This window comes from Triturus cristatus, chromosome 7, assembly GCF_964204655.1.
Source record: "Triturus cristatus chromosome 7, aTriCri1.1, whole genome shotgun sequence".
NCBI classification, from domain to species: Eukaryota; Metazoa; Chordata; class Amphibia; order Caudata; family Salamandridae; genus Triturus; species Triturus cristatus.
The window spans coordinates 479,114,097-479,133,673 of NC_140590.1; the positions used below are offsets into that span (position 1 = coordinate 479,114,097).

Genomic DNA, 19,577 nt, shown 5'->3' on the forward strand with positions numbered 1-19,577 from the left:
TGTGTCAAGTGTCATAGAGTGGAATGGTTTCCGAGAGTGGAGTAGAGTGTTGTAGAGTGGAGTGGCATAGAGTGGAGTGGAGTGTCAGAGTGGAGTAGAGTTTAATAGAGGAGAGCATCATAGAGTGGGGTATCATGGAGTGAAGTGTTGCAGAATGGAGTGTCGTAGAGTCAACTAGAGTGAGGTAGTGTAAATTTACAGTGGTGAATAGTAGAGTGCATTTTCTGTGAGTAAAGTGGTGTAGAGTCCATTGGTGTAGAGTGCACTGGAGTAGAGTAGATTGGTGTAGAGAAGATTGCAGTAGTGTAGGGCATAATTGCAAAGAGTGCAGTGGTGCAGAGTGGAGTAGAGTGGGGTAGAGTGCAGTGACATAGAGTAGATTGTTTCAGAGTAGAGTGATATTGGTACGGTGGAGTGGTGTGGATAGTATTGAGTGGTGCAGGATAGAGTGCAGAGGTGCAGAGTAGAGTGGTGTAGAGTGCAGTGACATGGACTAGAGTGGTGTTGAGTGCACTGGTGTGGAGTTCAGTGATTCAGAATAGAGTGAAGTGGCGTACAGTGGAGTGATGTGGAGTAGAGTGTAGTGGCGTAGAGTACATTGACATAGAGTGGTGTAGAGTTGAGTGGTGCAGTAGCATAGACTGCAGTGGCTTAGAGTGACATAGAGTATTTTGGCGTAGAGTGCAGTCTTGCAGAATGCAGTGGCATAGTGAGGTGGCATACAGTGCAGTGGTGCACAGTAGATTAGAGTGGCATAGAGTGCATTGGCGTAGAGTGTAGTAGAGTAGGGTGTAGTAGAGTAGGGTGGTGCAGAGTAAAGTGCAGTTGCATAGATTACAGTGGCATAGAGTGCAGTGGCACAGAGTAGAGTGGCGTAAAGTGCAGTGTTGCAAAGTAGAGTGTTGTAGAGTGCAATGGTGTAGAGAAGAGTGGCATAAAGTGCATTAGTGTAGAGTGCAATGGCATAGAGTGGTGCAGAGTAAAGTGATGTAGAGTGCAATGATGTAGTGTGCAGTGGTGTAGAGTGTTGTAGAGTAGATTATAGCAGAGTACAGTCCAGTGGTGCAGAGCAGATTGGTGTAGATTGCAATGCCGTAGAGTATATTGATTTTGAGTAAATGCTGTAGTGTACATTGGCATAGAGTGCAGTAGAGCGGCACAGAGGTGAGTGGTGCAGTGGCGTAGTGTGCAGTAGCATAGAGTGAAGTGGTGTAGAGTGGCATAGAGTGGAGTGAAATATAGTGCAGTCTTAAAGAGTGCATTGGCACAGAATGCAGTAGCGTAGAGTGCAGTGGTGCATAGCAGAGTGGGGTAGAGTGCACTGGCATAGAGCATAGTGGGGCAGAGTAGAGAGTTGTGGAGTGAAGGGGTGTCGAGTGCAGTGCCATAGAGTGCAGTGTGCACAGTAAATTAGAGAATTGTAGAGTGAATTGGCGCAGAGTGCAGTAGAGTACAGTACAGTGGTACAGAGTAGAGTGGCACAGAATCGAGTGGCATAGAGTGCAGTGGTGTAGACTGCATTGGTTTTGAGTAAAGTGGTGTAGAGTGCATTGGCATGGAGAGCAGTGGTGTAGAGTGTAGCGATGTGGAGTGCAGTGGCATAGAGTACAGCGGCAAAGAGTGCAGTGGAGTAGAGTGGAGTGGCACAGGATTGATTGTAGTGGCGTTGAGTGGAGTGGTGTAGAGTGGAATGGCGGACAGCAGAAAAGAGTGGCACAGAATAGAATTTTTCAGAGTAGTGTGAAGTTGCATACAGTGTAGTGGCATAGAATGTTGAAAGCACAGTGGTGCAAAATAGATTAGAGTGGCTAAAAAGTGGATTGGAATAGAGGGCAGAGGCAAAGAGTGCAGTGGTACCTAATACAATAGTATGGAGGAGAGTGCATTGGCACAGCGTAGAGAGATGTAGAGTAGTGTGCATTGGAGTGGAGAGGCACAGTGCAGAGTGGTGCAGAGCATAGAGCAGTGACGCAGTTTGGAGTGATGTGGAGTGGCGTAGTGTAGAATGCTGCAAGATAGACTGCAATGTCATGGAGTGGGGCAGAATAGAATGGAGTCAGGCTAAAGTGGAGTATGTATGGTGTGGTAGCGCACTGCCATTACAGACAACATATCTTCAATTGAAATGACGTTTCCATTTGCACAGACATACAGTTTTACTGACCAAAGTATACAAATCACAAATGACAATGTGAGGAAATGTCATCACCTAGTGTATTGATTTGTTTTGCTTGTATTAAAATATTTGTTTCCACTACACTTCAGAATTACCAAAAATGTGCTTTATTTGTGCTTTCCATATTCTGAAATATCTGCACAGTTCATTTACAGACATTTACATTTTGTTTTGTGCTAGAGAAAAATAACACTGTAAAGCACACCCTGAGTAGCCAGCATTATTGTCACATAAATCCTCTCACTTTGAAGTCAGAGAAAGAAAAGTAAACACCAAGTACCCTGGAAGACAGCCTGATATTTGACCTCTGTCTTTGAATGCTCAGTAAATGTGACAAGACAACAAGAAGATGTAAAGGCCTGTTTACAGAAAATTAGTACTAGTGGAAGGATACAGTAGAAAGGATTAAGACAAGGAAAGGGGAAAACTCAAGCTGGACAGTCTAAAACAAATAAAGTCAGCAAATAGAAAGCAAGCAAATGTGAGTTACAACCCATTAATCCAATGGTAAGCAAAGGGCGGAATGCATTCCCAGGAAAGCTTTCTCAGACAGCTATGCTGTCTGGTAGTCTTTGAACTAATTTGTGTTAGATGTCTAGTGGTATTTTATTAAGTTATTGTGTTTCTCTTCGAATTCTAGTGCTTGTAGTTATTTTTGTCCTCCAGGGGCGGCTTCTCCACTAGGGTGGAGGAGCGTTGCCCCACTGCTTTCTCGCAGTGCGAGAAAGCCAAAATATAAAATGGTAATAACTTTTGGTTATTACCATTTTATGTTTCTTTCTGCATTGCGGGCAGGCGGCTGGGCGGAGCTATAACACTACAAAGAACCATCGGGTCTAAAATTATAACAAAAAGAAGAGAGACAACATCTAAGATAAACCCCTGGGGATATCCCTTTATTAGGATGAAATCCCTCACCCACCAAAGGAAGCATGCTTCATCATTGGGATTCTCCTCGTGACGGGAAAGTCTAGTTCCGCCATGGGCTACAACCCCCTCTCTGAGAGGGAGGAGCTCAAGGATGTTTTGTTTCTAGTCTTGGATGTACTAAATCCAACAATGAGAAACTAGGTGGGGTGAGGTATGCAGCGCAAAAGAAACTAAAGTAGTGAGGTAGTGAAATAAAACTATCTACCAGGTACGTAATACAACTTTATTAGCTCATCCTCGGTATCAGGACTAAAACAAAAAGCACTAGCACAGGTAATGTATACCTACAGGGTGGTGACAAGAAGAAAAAGGTCTACATGTTTCAGCCTTTTGACCCTCCTTAGAGGTGGGTGGAGCTGCCCCGATAGGGCAGGAGTGGTTTGCCCACTCCTGAATGCGCATGACTGGTTAGGTCGGCCCTCTTGGGCCACCCAAACCAGTCATGTGCACTCTGCGCTTCTCCATGCAGGCTGCATTGCAGCCTACATGGAGAACATGCCATCCCCTACAGCCCCTGGCTGGGCGGAGTCACGACCAGTCACAACGTTCCATGGGAGCATTGTGATTGGCTTAGGAAAGGGGAGGGAGGCTTCCTTCTTCCTGTTCCTGCCATAGGCCGTCAGAAAGGTAGGTTTTATTTTATTTTTAAATTACTGACCCCCCTGCGCAACGCACTCCCCACGCAACCCGGTGCCCACCTCCCCACCCACAAGCCATCCTGGCCGCTACTGGTTTCCTCACAAGACTACAAGTACCAGGATGCAAAAAAAAAAACACATTTGAAAAGTCAACGCAGTTAATAGTTTGCGATTTGTATAGCTTATATAGCAAGTAGTTTGCTACAGTTTGGACGAAATGCAGACATGGGAGTGGTCCCCAATCTGATTCCCACCCAGGTCGCAGTTAGAGCAAAGGCCTACCCTGGCTGCGTTTTGCTCACCTTTCATGCTCTAAGTTGAGCATTTAGGACAGAAATCTACATATCTGAACTTTTGAAGACATTACACCTTTTGCCTAACATATTGAGCAGCGTACCCTTTGCCAGTTATTGGCGACTGTTTTTATTCGGTGCTGGTGTTTAACACAGAAACAGTTTGCGCCACTTTGAGAAACTTTAGTTGATCTTATCGTGTAATTTTAGGGCTCTTTTACACTCACTTTGCATAGAGTAGCAGGTGTTTGCAGTACGTAACGCAATGCTGTGTCAGTACTACAACAGCTTCCCAATAATTCCGGTACGTGTGACAGTTGATTGGCGCCGTTATCTGCGCCTCTTTGCATGACGCGTTAATGTTTAATAAATCTTAGCCTCTGTCTCCAGTGCTGCTTGTGATTTCAGCCCTGATTTTACAAATCTGAATTAAATCAAAGTACGTAACGTACAGTGCCCACTATACGTCTGAGGTGTATTCTGGCACGCACTGCAAGGTGCTGGGTATCCAGGTAACTATTCACGAGTACACGCCTTGGCAGGGGAGCTTAGAGTATTTATAGAGCGCTTAATGAGGACAGCTAGACACCCTTAAAGCCCTCAACGGGCTATTTTCCGAGTACCCAAATAACCCCTCTCTTCAGGGAACTCCGGTCATGGACAATTTCATAAGAAAATGTACTATGGGCCTCCTTCTGAGTGACTTGGTAACCCCGATTGTGGGCAAAAAAAGTATTTTTGGGCACATATTTCTACCTGCTACGAGAAGGTTGATATGCTGTGAAAAGAGACCAGATTTCAGTAAAACATGACAGCTTCCAGGCTCCCAATACAACCTATCACGAATAAAGAAACATGTTATGGGGCTCAACGTCTTCGGTGAGCAACAGAGCAAGGAATGGGTGTGGGGGAGGGGGAGAGGGATGGGTAGAGAGGAAAGCAACCCGTACTGGGTGGGGGCAACGGAGCACTCTAGGCTAGGGAAGGGGAGACCAAGACAAATATGCCAGGGAGGAGCGAGGAAAGCAAGGGGGGACGGGAGTGGTGAATGAGTAAACGAATGAGGCCACATAGGGGACGGGTGTTTCAGAGAGCAAAGCAGCACACGAGGAAGAGAGCTAGAGAACACATGCACTCTCAAGGAGTGCTGAAAGAAAGAGAAACAAACATCGACAAAGCCAATAGGTCTCACCTATGCAAGTGCTATTGGCTTTGGCAATGTGTTCTAGCCACATTATACACCAGAGCTGCTGCTGTTCAGCATGTCTAAAAGTTAGTGGAATGGAGTGGGTGGAGTAGGGTGGTGTGTGGTGGGGTAGCCTGGGTTAGATGGGAGTGGAGTAGATTGCAGTGGGATCGATTAGGGTGGATTCTAGTGGGGTAAATTAAAGTGGACTGGAGTAGGGTAGATTGGGGTATAATAAAGGGGATACACCGGAGTGGGGTTGAGTGGGGTAGACTGAGGTAGATTGGAGTGGTGTAGATTGGGGTAGAGGGGAGTAAATTGGAGTGGAGTAGATTACGTAGATTGTAGTGAAATGGGTACATTGGAGTAGGGTAGATTGGGGTAGATTCGAGTTGAGTGGTGTAGATTGGAGTTGAGTGGGGTGGATTGAGGCAGGGTGGAGTAGATTATGGTAGAGGGCAGAGGTGTAGAGTGGGGTAGAGTGGGGTAGATTGGAGCGGGGTAGATATGAGTGGGGTAGATTGGGGTGGAGTGGGTTGGAATAGGGTAGATTGGGATACATGGAACTGGAATGGGATACATTGGAGTGGAGTGGGGGGAGATTGGAGTGGAGTGAGGTAGATGGGGATATATTTAGTGGTGTGGGGTAGATTGGAGTAGTTTGGAGTGGAGTGGGTTACCTGAAGTGGGGTAGATTGGAGTGGGATAGATTGGAGAGAGTGGTGTAGATTGGAGTGGGGTTCATTTAGGCACATTGGAGTGGAGTAGATTGGGGTAGACTGGAGTGGGGTAGATTAGAGTGGAGTGGAGTAAACTGAAGTGGAGTCGGGTAGATGGGGTTGAGTGGAGTGGGGTGGGGTGGGGTGGGGTAGATTGGAGTGAAGTGGAGTGGAGTTGGGTAGATTGGGGTAGACTGGGATGGACTGGAGTGGAGTAGATTGGGAGATGCTGGGGTAGATTGGAGTGGGGTGGAGTAGATTGGAGTAAAATAGATGGGGTGGGAGTGTAGTGTTGTAGGGTAGAGTAGAGATGGGCAGGGTGGAGTGGGATGGAATCGCCATCGTCCACAGGAACACCATTAGAATTTCAACCAACATCGAAGACTCCCTCAGCATGGCCGAACACCTACACTTCCAGATCCACGTCGATCACACCACCCTCAGAGGAACCCTTGTCTACAGACCCCCGGGACCCCGACCACAGTTCAGCAACTACATCGCCAACCTCATCAGCACGCACGCGCTCGCCTCCACAGACTACATCCTCCTCGGAGACCTGAACTTCCACCTCGAGAACCCCAACAACAGCAACTTCACAACCCTGATCGACAACCTAGCCAACCGCGGACTCAAACAGCTCGTCACAATGCCCACCCACTCCACCAGACACATGCTCGACCCCATCTTCACCGCCAGCAACCACATCACCTTCACCCACATCACCGAACTCCACTGCACCGACCACCACTGCATCCACTTCTCCTTTAAGAAACACACCACGCACATCCAACTGCAACAAATCCCACACCGCAGCTGGAACAAAGTCACCGAAGACCAGCTCCTCACCACCCTCACCCGAGACCCCCCATCCGAGCCCTCTGACACCAGCGTAGCGGGCCACAACTTCAGACAATGGATCGACGACTGCACCAGCACCCTCGCCCCAATCAGGAAACCCTCCAACAGGTGCACCGACACAAGAGCCATCTAGTTCAATGCCGACCTCCAGTCTTCCAAATAAACCTGCCGAAGAATCGAGAAGCAGTGGCGCCAAGACCAGACACCAGACAAACACGCAGCCCTCATGAAAGCCAGACACAAGCACCACCAACTCATCCGATTCGCCAAAAGGACCGCCTTCAAGGAACGCATCGACAACAATGCACACAACAGCAAAGAGCTCTTCAGCATCGTGAAAGAACTCGCCTTCCCCACCTTCAGCACGATGGACATCCCGCCATCGCAAGAACTCTGCGACTCCCTGGCCGCCTTCTTCCACCGCAAGACCGCAGACATCCACGACAGCTTCGACACCCAGACACCGACGACAGACGCCGACATCCCCGACCCAACACCCACCAAATACACCAACCTCCTGCTCTCCTGGAACCACATCAATGACGAAGACACCATCAAAATCATGAACACCATCCACTCCGGCTCTCCTTCCGACCCCTGCCCCCACCACATCTTCAACAAATCAAGCTCCATCATTGCACCCCAACTCCGAAAGATCATCAACAGCTCCTTCGAGACTGCCACCTTTCCGGAGAGCTGGAAACACGCCGAGATCAACGCCCTGTTCAAGAAACCCAAGGCGGACCTAAAGGACCTCAAGAACTTTCGACCCATCTCCTTGCTCCAAATCCCGGCAAAAGTCATTGAGAAGACCGCCAACAGACAACAAACCCACTTCCTGGAGGAGAACAACTTCCTGGACTCCACCCAATCCGGCTTCAGCAGCAACCACAGGACCGAAACCGCCCTCATCGCCACCACCGACGACATCAGGACCCTACTGGACAACGGCGAAACCGCGGCCCTCATCCTCCTGGACCTCTCGGCCACCTTCGACACCGTCTGCCACCACACCCTACGTACACGCCTCCACGACGCAGGGATCCGTGACAAAACCCTGAACTGGATCACCTCCTTCCTCACCGGCAGAACCCAGAGAGTCCGTCTCCCCCCATTCAGATCCAAAGCCACCACGATCACCTGCGGCGTACCCCAAGGATCATCCCTCAGCCCAACCCTTTTCAACATCTACATGGCACTGCTCGCCAACATCGTCCGAGCACACCACCTCAACATCATCTCGTATGCCGAAGACACCCAGCTAATCCTCTCCCTCACTAAGGAGCCGGCCACCGCCAAATCCAACCTCCACGAGGGAATGAAGGCAGTCACAGAGTGGATGAAGACCAGCCGTCTGAAACTGAACTCTGACAAGACGGAAGTCCTCATCCTTGGCCCCACCACCTCCGCATGGGACGACTCCTGGTGGCCGGCCACGTTGGGAGCTGCCCCGACACCCATCAACCACGCACGCAACCTGGGTTTCATCCTGGACTCAATGCTCTCTATGACCCAGCAAGTCAACGCTGTCTCCTCCTCCTGCTTCAACACCCTCCGCATGTTCCACAAGATCTACAGATGGATCTCCACCGACACCAGAAGGACAGTCACCCAAGCCCTCGTCAGCAGTGGCTGGACTACGGCAATGCCCTCTATGCGGGAACCACGGCCAAACTCCAGAAAAGACTCCAACGCATTCAAAACGCCTCCGCACGCCTCATCCTCGGAATACCCCGCCACAGCCACACCACCGTCCACCTGAGAGAGCTGCACTGGGGCTCCCGATCAACAAGATGATCACCTTCAAGCTCCTCACCCACGCCCACAAAGCACTTCACAACGCCGGACCGGCATGCCTCAACGAACGACTCACCTTCTACACCCCTAACTGCCAGCTTCGCTCCACAGACCTCGCCCTTACCACCATCCCACACATCCGCTGAACGACCACTGGTGGCAGATCATTCTCCCACCTGCCGTCAAGACATGGAACACCCTCCCCATCCACCTGCGACAGACCCAGGACCTGCTGACTTTCAGGAGACTTCTCAGGACCTGGCTGTTCCATCAGCAGCTGCTTCACCCCCTCCCCCCCCCAGCGCCTTGAAACCCTCATGGGTAAGTAGCGCGCTCTAAATCTGTTCTGATTGATTGATTGATTGGGATAGGAATGAATGAAAAATGTTATTGCGCAGTTACTTAAAACCATTTGCAATATAACAAAAAACTTTAAAATCAGAACGTTAAAAAGAATTCACTTGAGATTCTTACCAATTTCATTTCTCGAAGAATACAATTTAAGTTAAAAAGCGAAGAGTCATATATAAAGCATTGTGACAGAAATTTTTGTGTCATTTTTAAAATGTGCCTTAATCCATCCAAAGCAAGTCTATTTTCTCTAAGATCACTTGATATGGTTAAAAACTCCTCCGCGGTTGCCGAAAACCTTATTTTTCAGCAAGTCTGGAACGCACCTCGGCCAGGTGTCCCCCGATTCTAGCCAAGTCTGTCGTTAGGATACATGAAAATAGAACAGAGAGTGCAACTTTCACTGTCCGAGCTCCTTTGCATAGATATATTGGCTTTAAAGGTTTCTGACGAGACTGTAACAGGCCGGGGCAGCAGCACATCAAGTATAGCAAGGATTCTGTTTTAAAATTGCAGGGGGCATATTATCAAGAAACTGCGTTAAAATTATCGTCGCTTTAGCAGCAGAAAACTGCCGCTAAAGCGGCGATTATGGGCTTAATAATATGCCCTTGAGAATTCCCAAAGAAGCCCATGTTCTGGTGTCAACATGGGCTTCTATTGGAATTCTCTGCGGCATATTATCAAGCCCATTATCGCCGCTTTAGCGGCAGTTTTCTTCTGCTAAAGCGGTGATAATTTTAACGCCGTGCTTGATAATATGCCCCCAGATTCTACAGCTGATTTTATGATCAAGGGATTTCCACCCGGGATTCAGTTCTTTAATTGGGAGGGGCACTACTCTGGCCCACTGAATGTTTTTTAGGGCCTTCCTCCCCAATGCTTGACTAAGGTAAGGCTGGGTTTTGTGCTCTATGTATGGTGCAATCAGCCCAGATTGACCTCCTCCAGTTCCATGATGTGCTAAATCAATTTTTCGTGACAGTTGATAGCATTGTTTATTGATTGCATTTTTGATGACCGGGTAGTTTGTGTCGTATTGACCCCAGTTCTGTGTTGCCAAGTCTAATATTTCTACTGCATACTGCATATAGACTTGCCATGGGTTAGTTGGCCCTCCATAGATCGATTTTAGCATGCTCTTCAAGCTTCCATCAGGGGCTTTGAATACTTGGTAGTAGTATTTGGCATACACACCCAAACATTCTTTGTTCTGTTGCGCCAGACCGAACTCCAGGCGAATCCAGCTATAACGAGTGTATTTTGGTAGCTTGAATATGCGTTTATAGGCCTGGCATTGCGCTTTTTCTATCATTGTGTCCATTTTACCTGGGAATGCATGGTGTGCATACCCCGCACTTGCCCTTATTTTATATTGTAATACCTTTCTGATTGGGATGGTCGTTGAACTTTGCATTTTCTCATGTAATTTGCACAGAGCGTAGATTGTCGACTGTACTTTAGATTTTATTTTGTGTATATGTAGAGTTGCTTTACCCGAGTCGCTCAGCCAGCACCCAAGGTAATTATAAGATTTCGAAACAGCAATTGTCTCTTTACCTACGTACAATTTGAGAAGTGTTTTTTAGTGCAAAACCCAAAAATTATTACTTTGGTCTTATCAGAATTTATTGTTAATTCATTTAGCACATTTTAAGTGTTTAAAGCATTCAATCCCCTTTGTAGCCCAATTTTAGTATGATCCATCACCACTAGATCATCCGCACATTGTAATATTTGAAGTTTGTTAGCTACGATTTTGGGGACTGCAAGGTTGGCATTATGGAGCATCTTGCCCAGGTCTGCTGTATATAAGTTGAAAAGTGTTGGGGCTAGTACGCATCCCTGTTTTAGGCTTCGATCAGTAAAACACTTTTTTGTTGTGGTATTGTTTGCTAGTTTGACTTTGATCCAAGTGTTAATATATAGTGAAATAATAGCGTTGAGGAGGCCTGGTGGAATTTGCCAGTTGCGCAGTTTAGTCTAGAGCTTGCATCGAGGCACCCCTTCGAAGGCTGCTGAGTAGTTTACAAAATAGGCAAAGACTGTTTTTTTAGTTTTTGACATTGGCTTGCTGGCTTAAGTATGATATGGCCACGATGTGATCGATTGTCGAACAACCTGTTTGGTAGAGGGGAAAGAATTCATTTTCTTCGACCCATCTGTTTAATTCTGTTAATAGCATACTTGCGAAAGGCTTTCCCTTCAATATCCAGGAGGGCAATTAACCCCTTCGATGCTGCGCAGATTCCGCCGCTGTGCTGACGGAATCTTGCGCGGGTGTGGTCATGACGGAATGGTTCCGTCATGAGCACAGCTCAACCGTGGGTCATGACGGAACCATTCCGTCATGAGCACCGAAGGGGTTAATCTGTAGTTTTTTGGTTCTGTGTTATCACCTTTCTTGAATATAGGTTTTAAGATTGACCCGTGCCACAAGTCTCGCACCTTGGCCTTTAGTCGGCATTCGGTGAATAGATTGGATAGGACTCTTCCTCAGTATGCTGGATCTTCTCTAAACATTGCACCCGTGAGGCCACTGGGCCCTGGTGCCCCATCTTTTATTATCTTTTTTACTACTTTTTCAACAGCTGAGCCATCTTGATCTTTACTCACGGCTTCAGTTGTAAATTCTACTACGTTGTTTGTACTCTCCGTGGGGCATTCCACATTGCTTCTGGGATCAATGTGACCTTCCTTCCTTCCTTTTTTACATAGATTGTGGAGACATGTCTCAACCATGCATCGGAGTGGACAGAGTTGCGCCGGTCAACTCTGTCATTTTCCAACCGAGCTATATATTGCCAAAGTTGTCTGTGTTTATGAGGCTTTGTTAGCTCATGGATCCATTCTTCCTCTAGTTTATTCTGCTTGAGCATCCATAGCAAATGCTTGCGCTCATTATGCAGTTTGTTGCACTTATCCAATGTTCTTTGCGTGCCTGCAATCTTATGAGCTCTTTTTGCCTTATTTAGGTAACGTATTATTATACCAGGTTTGTGCACTGAGTTTCACTTTTAATTTTAAATCAGCTTTCTTGTTATTACTAAGAGCTGTTTTCAGAGCAGAGGTCCACTCTGACCAGTTTTCCATGCTGGGCTCAATACTAGGATGGTTTCCTGTGCCTTCTTGTTCGTCTTTCCATACCTTAAATGCTGTGCCCTAATGCTCATTCCATTTTATTGTTCTGACTAGGGCATATTCCTCAATGCCTATTGATTGAGCTACTGTGCTGATTCGTTTCCGTTGTTTAATAGTAATGTTCAATTCAACCTGCAGTATTGCGTGATTACTAGTATCATGTTTGTTCATTTCAAAGTGCGCTATTTTGCAAATTAGTTGGTTGCACAAGAAGATATAATCAATTGTCGAACAATTCTTAAATGTGGTCGTTCCTGAGCCCTTTGGGTCTGAACTTTTTAGTAGCTCCTCAACTGATTTAAGGTCATAATTTTGTAAGAAGTTATTGAAAGTTCTTTCAGAGCTAGCTAAGTGTGGCCTCTCGCTCGACTTCGTATCCTGTTGGTGCAGATTGAAATCACCCACAAGCAATTTGGCTGGTAACAAGTATGTGCATAAGATTTCCAGTAATGTTTTAATCATAGATTTTGTAGCCTCTAATTTCGAATGGCCGTGTGCGTTTAGATATACTTCTATTATGAGCAGGTAGACGCTGTCTTCCCTATCCCCTTTTCCCTCAGCTACAAGTGCCTGCAGCATGTCTGACTCAGTTTTTATAATCCTTACTGTGAATTGTTTTGCATGTTTAACGTAAATCGAGATCCCTCCTGATGATCTTCCGTACCTGTTACATTTAGTTGCTAGTTTGTGGAAACCGGCGTAGCCTTCCAGATGTACCGACTCTGTGGCCCAGGTTTCTTGTAGGCATAGAATATCGCCTTCACGCAGTTTGTTTATTGCTTTTACTTGTTTAAGAGCTTTATGTATACCTGCCACGTTCCAGGGGACAATTTTAAGACTAGGCTGTGTGTTTTGAGTGAGGCATGGAGTGCTGGTTTTTACCGCTGTTGATAATTTTGTAGTGAGCTGGTCTTGAGGGCCCCCCGAAAGATCAGCGTTGAACTCTTGTACATCAGGTATAGTGAGTGCCACTCTGTGTCTCACTGCTTGTCCTGTTGTGTAGATCTCTCCATCTGATTTTTTGAGGTGCCTCATCTTTTACTATTCTGTTTATGATCGTCTCCTTCTGTGTTCTTACTGATATGCTAAGGTTTTTATAATTCTGATCTAATTGTATTTTCGAGGTACCTTTCAATATACTATGGAGGTGTTGCTTAACTTTCGGTGTGTAGTTGGCGGTGTTTGATGATTCAAGTAAAATTCGCTGATATTTTTCTTGCTCAGGTACCATTATTGCTATCCCCCAGTTTTTAAAGGTTTCTTTTTCCATAAGCACCGCTTCTGAAATATGACGATTTACCCAGGTCACTATCGTGTTTTCCTGGGGGGAATCTTCATCCCTTGGTTCAAAATGAACACTAACCATATCTACACTTGTTATATTAGACAGTGATGGTATGTGCTGAAGGAGCCTTAGTAAATTTCCTCTGTTTAAAGTATCGTGCCTACCCTTTGATTTACAAAGTGGTTGAAAGATACTTTTGCTTGTATTGCATGTGTCGGCAAGATGGAGTTTGCTAACAATCACAATCTGTGGGTGTTTAGTTCCTTTGCACGATATCTCTCCAGAAGAATTAGGTGTATTACCAATCACAGGCTGAAGTTCTTTCCTTCGCAGGGTGTCTCTTTAGGAAGCTCATGTGCGATTTTATCCAGGCGGATTTCTGTTGTAACTGGTGGACCTTTCTTAGCTACCTCCACCTGTTCAATAACCTCCATTTCTTGGGTAGCTGATTCCATTGTGATATTCGCCATAGCAGGACATTCTCTTGATGGTTTATTTGGTTTTTGCATCTTAGTGAAGATCGGGTATGGTTCTTTGTTCAGTTGCCGGTCCGGCTTTTGAGCCGATTTTATTGCTGGCTCTATCAAGGTATACGTTGACTGCTCCCAGCTTCTTCTAATTTGTGTAGTCTTTTCGCACTTCTGTTGTTTTCTTAGCCTTTTCTTCATGCGTCGTGTCAGGTTCACCTGCGTGAAATGGGTTAAGTTTTCCTGCTTGCCCTCCATGTATGGTATTTCTATGTTGACTATCAGTTGATTATCAAAATCTGAGTCTATGTTTGTGCTGACCTCATTTGAATCCTCTTTCATGGTCATTTTCTGAGACCTTGCAAGTATTTTGTTGCAACCTTCATTGGTTACTATGGTTTTTAGGTCCTCAAAGAAAGTGGTCAGGACTTCCAGGATTGTTACTAGTTTAACAATTGTTGGGCAACAGGCACAGTCCTTGTTTAATGTGGTTGCGTAAGCCTGTGCCCGTGTGATTAAGGTGTTCAAATTAGCCAATTTTTTGGTCAATCCCTGATATTGCTTTTGCCGTGATATTAAGCAGGTCTACTTGAACATCCATCTTATTTGATTGATAGTTCAGTGCCTCTAATGTAACGTTTTAAAAAAGATATGCCATATGGTTGGTTGCTGACAATGAGTCGTTGGTATCGGGGATTTGACAAGAGATGCTCTTGACCAGATTAATGCTAGAATTTGTTTTGCTCGCTATTTTAGCACGAGTATGTGTACTACCATTGCTATTGGGCATCCTGTGATCCTCTGGCTCTTCCGCCATGTTCTGGGATGTCGTGCATTTAATGCTATGACTTGGGTTATTTCCTTCTAATACATCTTTTATTATGTTGTTCTGTGTTATGGATGGCTGTTTTAGTGGTGTTAAAATTTGTGTGGTTTTTACTGGAGCCTGGGATAGATTGGAGGGGAGAGGGTAGATTTGGATAGATTGGTGTGTAGTGAGGTAGATCGGAGTGGAGTGGGGTAGAATGGAGTGGAGTGAAGTGCAGTAGATTGGAGTGGAGTAAAGTGTAGCTGTGGTCGTTAGGCTACATCTCTCGCACCTAAGTGTTTATGAATGAAGGGCGCCAGAAAGGGCTTTCGGCGGAATATATATGAGAATGAGGACTTAGGTACAGGTTTTAAGGAGGAATGGAGTAGTTGCTGACAGGGTCGGACAGGTCTACAGTGCAATCTGGCAGTGCCCGATGAGCTAGTCTGATAAGTCAGAGTGTAGGCTGTTTTTTTCACAGTTTGAAAGCATATTTTATGGTCTGGCTTTCTGTTGATTTCCCTCATATTACAACAAACATTGCCTGCAGTAAGCACAAACACATGTGCCCCCCCAAACATTACAAAACACGAATACAGATGTGTTTTTGATTAAAAGCTGCCTTGATTTGCAAATGTGGGCCACTTTTTTAGCTATATGATTCGCTAATGGGAGCTATATATTTTGGTGCTTGGGCCCATTTTCTATCCCAGTCCAACCCTGGTTATTGTGCTGCACAAAACTAAAGCACTTTAAAGAGACCCATACTTTGTATGCGCAGAGAAGAGGTGGAATCCATGTGAGTTTTAAGGAGAAATGGACTAACTTCAGCACTGCCCAAAGTGTATCATGGAAGTGGAAATGAGGGACAGAAAATTATGAAAGAAGTACCCTGAATCACAGCTTAAGTGGCAGAAGGACACTCATCAAATGAAATCAATTAGTACTTTGCCCATGCTCCAGAGAAGCAAAAGGAAGTGACAGGAGACATATGGTGGCCAATTAAGCGGCAGCTAAAAAGAATGAAAATTAAGCCACCAAATGGTAAGTAATGGGCTGGCTCCAAGTCCTTTACTATTTACAATACCTCTTGCAGCGAGAGCGCATGCGCGCTGTTAGGTGAGACCTAAAATTTGTTTCCTAAATGTACGAAGTGGAAGAATACAAGTTAATCAAAAGGATTTTATGGATGCTATGCTCCACAGGAAGGACAAACACAAGAAGAGGATTAAAAGTCATCTAATAAGAAAGAAAGAAATGATAGTGATAATAAAGTCACTCAGTGGTAAGTAAAGAGGGGCTGTAGGCCCACTGTAAGCTTTTGTGTGGTCCACAAGACTATCAGACTAAGGTTAGCTACATATTTCGAAGTGGTAGCTGAACTAGGTCCACAAGACCAGCAATCCCCCACCTCCCTCTGAGGGTCTGTTGCCTTTTTAGCAGAGTTGCCGGTCCTAGGACCAAGACCAGAGTCTTTGAACCGCATATACTAATCTAGATTTGAAAGCGAATTATGAAGAGCCACACAAAACCCAGTTCACTACTGATACAAGATGTTTCTTTCTCTCACTCAGTCCCTCTAACATCCCACCCATTTCTGGCTCTCTATTTTACTCTGTTTGCCTCTCTTTATCATTGTTGTCATTCTATTTGCCCCTTTATTCATCTCCTTCTCTTCAACCTCTCTTTCTCGCATTCTTGTCTGTCTGTTTCTCACTTTCTAGCTCTCTCACACACTCCCTAGTCCCTTTTTCTCACTCTCTGACTATTATCTCTTTCTCTCACTCTCTTTCTCTATTTAGTTCTCATTTTTCATCTCTTGCTCTTTCACTCTCTTCTGCTATCTTTCTCTCTTACTCTCTCTCTTTGTCTAGCCTTCTCCCTTTACCCCTTCTCGTCTGTCATGCACATGCACACACATGTTCTACTCCATTTCTCCCTCTCATTTTCTTTCGGTTTCCTGCTCTCTCTCTCTTAATCTCTCCCACTCTCTCTCATACTAAACTGCTCTCTCCCTCTCTAGCCCTTTTTCTCTATGGTTCTGTCTCTTCCTTCCCATCTTCCTCTCTCTAGCTCCCTATCATTCATATGAAACTTGCACACTAGAAAACAGGAGAGGTTTTCTGAACCCTTCTTCCACAGAAATTAAATAGCATGTTTCCTAGCTTGGGTTCACGCTCGATTTCTATGAGCAGCATGTATTCCTAGGCCTTTGTTGACCTACCTTCAATAGCTCTTTTTCGACGTCGTCCAGAACAAGGTCGATGGACATCCTCTTTTCTCTGAAGTACAAACATTCTTGAGCCACCTGTTTAACAAGAAGCGCACACAAGGTTACTTAAAAGGGACCACCCAAGGAAGCACTGTGTCAGCTAAGCTGCTTACTTGAGAAGCCCTGGGACTGGAGAACTAAGGGGCATATTTACAAGTCCCAATCGTCACTGGAGCATCACTTTTTCCCCCATATTTAAAGGTGGCACTAAGCCAATTAACGTGGATTAACGCCACCTTGTAAATATGCCCAAGGGGTGTGCAATGGGTGTGGGCGTTCCACTGCAACACCCATTGCTTTTTGACGCTGCCCCAGATTTACAAGGCTGAGGCAGTGCCAAAAACAGTGCCATTCTAATGCCATGGATCACCAGGTGTTAGAATGGCAATACGAGGAGAAATCATTAATTTCTCAGCACACATAGAAAGAGCAAATCACCATGAATGATTATTTATGTGCAGGAAGTTGTCCCTTACTGCACGTAAACAATTGTCCCTGCAGCGTAGGCACCCCTGCTACATGGCGGCAGGGAGCCTGCGTATGCACTAGGCTGCTTTTTTTGCTCCAGAGCTAGGGGAAGCACAGGGGTGTGCCATATTCATGTGCGCCGTATTGTTGTGAATATGGCACATCCCTGCATTTCAAAAATGTCGGAATGTGGTGCTGCTGATTTTGGCGCTGTTCCGTGCTCCAACAGTTTTTTGTAAATATGCCCCACAGTCCGAATCCTGGCCTTGACTCAACATACTGTAATTCTGGGCGAATCACTTAGCCTCCCCGTGTCTATAAACAAAAGTGTAACATATTTTGGTGTTCTAATGTCCCTATGGCAAATTTCTGCTGTATACAACTACAAAAACAAAGTCCAGAATGGGCTCACCCTACTCGCTGGAAGTGTTGAAGTGTGACTGACAGACCTGGTGTAAATTGAGCCTTTATCTGCCTGAACATCCACACTAGTCCTTGAGAATTTCCTAAATCACGACCAACTTGTTACATACATGTGAGAGAAGGGTGACTCAACGCAACGTGAGCTTAGTTTTTTTCAGAAATTGTTTACTGAGTATATAGATACAGTAATGAAAAAAAGGGAGCAGCTACTCTTGACTATGATCTAAAAAATCCCTATATTCACTTAGATAATACAATCACCCCAAAATGTTTCACCAGTCTAGAAAAGGAAAAGCCAAGACTATGTTTAAAGAAAAACATTTTTTTTAATTAATTAAAACTTCATCAGAATGTGCAATAAATACATGATTAGCCACAATAATAAAGATAAAGATAATAATTGATGTATCAAACAACAATATAATTTGTATTCTTTTTTAAAACAAAGCCATCAACGAGAGATATATAATCTGTAGACATACAAATTGATCATCAATAATGGTTATTCCAAACGAATTAATAACAGTATTTACAACCTTTAGTTTTTTACAATCAATACGCGTTTCGGTAGTACCAAAGTAGAATAACACCACCTTCTTCAGGACAATGTGTATACTACCCCTCTTTCTTATGAACAACCTCTAGTTTTTAGGTGACAATCACTTGAACGCACCGATCGTGTTGGAGTACTTGACGAATCAGGCAGGAAGATAAGCTGACACCCTTTATGGTCTGAAGTTACCACAGGCTCAATATGTCTCCTTCTGTCAGTTCGGGAATCGTGGATCAATCCACAGTGTGTCTTTAATAAAAACCTTTATTTTCATTAAATTCCGGTGTTTTAATTCTCGCCCAGCTCCACCCAAAGCGGCGTGAGGGGAGGCGATAAAATCAGAGAGGTACTGCTAAGCAGTCGTAATTGTAACCTTTTCTTAGATGATTGAATGCCCAGGTGTGGCTTTAATCAGCATTCGTAAAAACATTATTTCATGGGACCGGGGTTCAAAGTATTTCCTTATATTCGGTGATTTAAAGCACTCGATTTATTTTGATTATCCCGCTGTGGAAACCATTCCTCCTCACCAAAGTTCAAAAAACTTCCCCGTATTCAGCATGTATATTGTGGCGATAGTCTCCGCGTCCGATCAGCACTGGAAAGTGGTTGTTCATAAGAAAGAGGGGTAGTACACACTTAAACAGGCAAAACGAGGAGAAGTGCTTTATTTCTCCTCGTTTTTGCTGTTTCCATGTGTGCTGCTTGGGCAGCACACGTAGAAACAGCAAAATACCAATTATTGTTTATGGCAGGAAGGTCCGCCTTCCTGCATATAAACAACCCTTTTAAAAAAATGCAGTTTTGCAACTTTATGTGTGCTGCATTAAGTTACAAAACAGCATTTAAAGATTGTTTATGTGCGGGAAGGGGGGCCTTCCTGCACATAGAACGTTTTTCCCCCAACACAGGCACCCATGCACTTTGGTGCAAGTGTGCTGGTGTTGGCGCTAGGCAGCTTAATTTAGCGCCAGCGCAGGGGGAAATGCAGGGCTGCATAATATTACATATTAAATATGGTGCAGCCCTGTGTTTCTAAAGTGAAGGAGCGTGTCATTAGCCTTCTTGGCTTAAAGACACGTCTCGCCACTTTCTTGTAAATATGCCCCTAACTCTCCACTAACACCTAGTATAGTATAGTTGAGCCCAGATTAACAAGAGGTCCATAAAGATCCCAAGCAGAAGAGCTAACTGATACCAGCTCGGCTAGTG

The 19,577-nt window shown here is 45.2% G+C and overlaps 1 protein-coding gene across 1 annotated transcript in view; it reads right to left on the reverse strand.

The window, feature by feature from the left end:
- Positions 1-19,577, reverse strand: part of TEKT3 (tektin 3) — a 121,397-nt gene that overhangs the window by 56,879 nt on the left and 44,941 nt on the right. Inside the window, exon 3 of the mRNA XM_085616806.1 lies at positions 16,874-16,957. Within this exon, the coding sequence (XP_085472932.1) occupies positions 16,874-16,957 (84 nt within the window). The remainder of the gene's footprint in view (positions 1-16,873; positions 16,958-19,577) is intronic.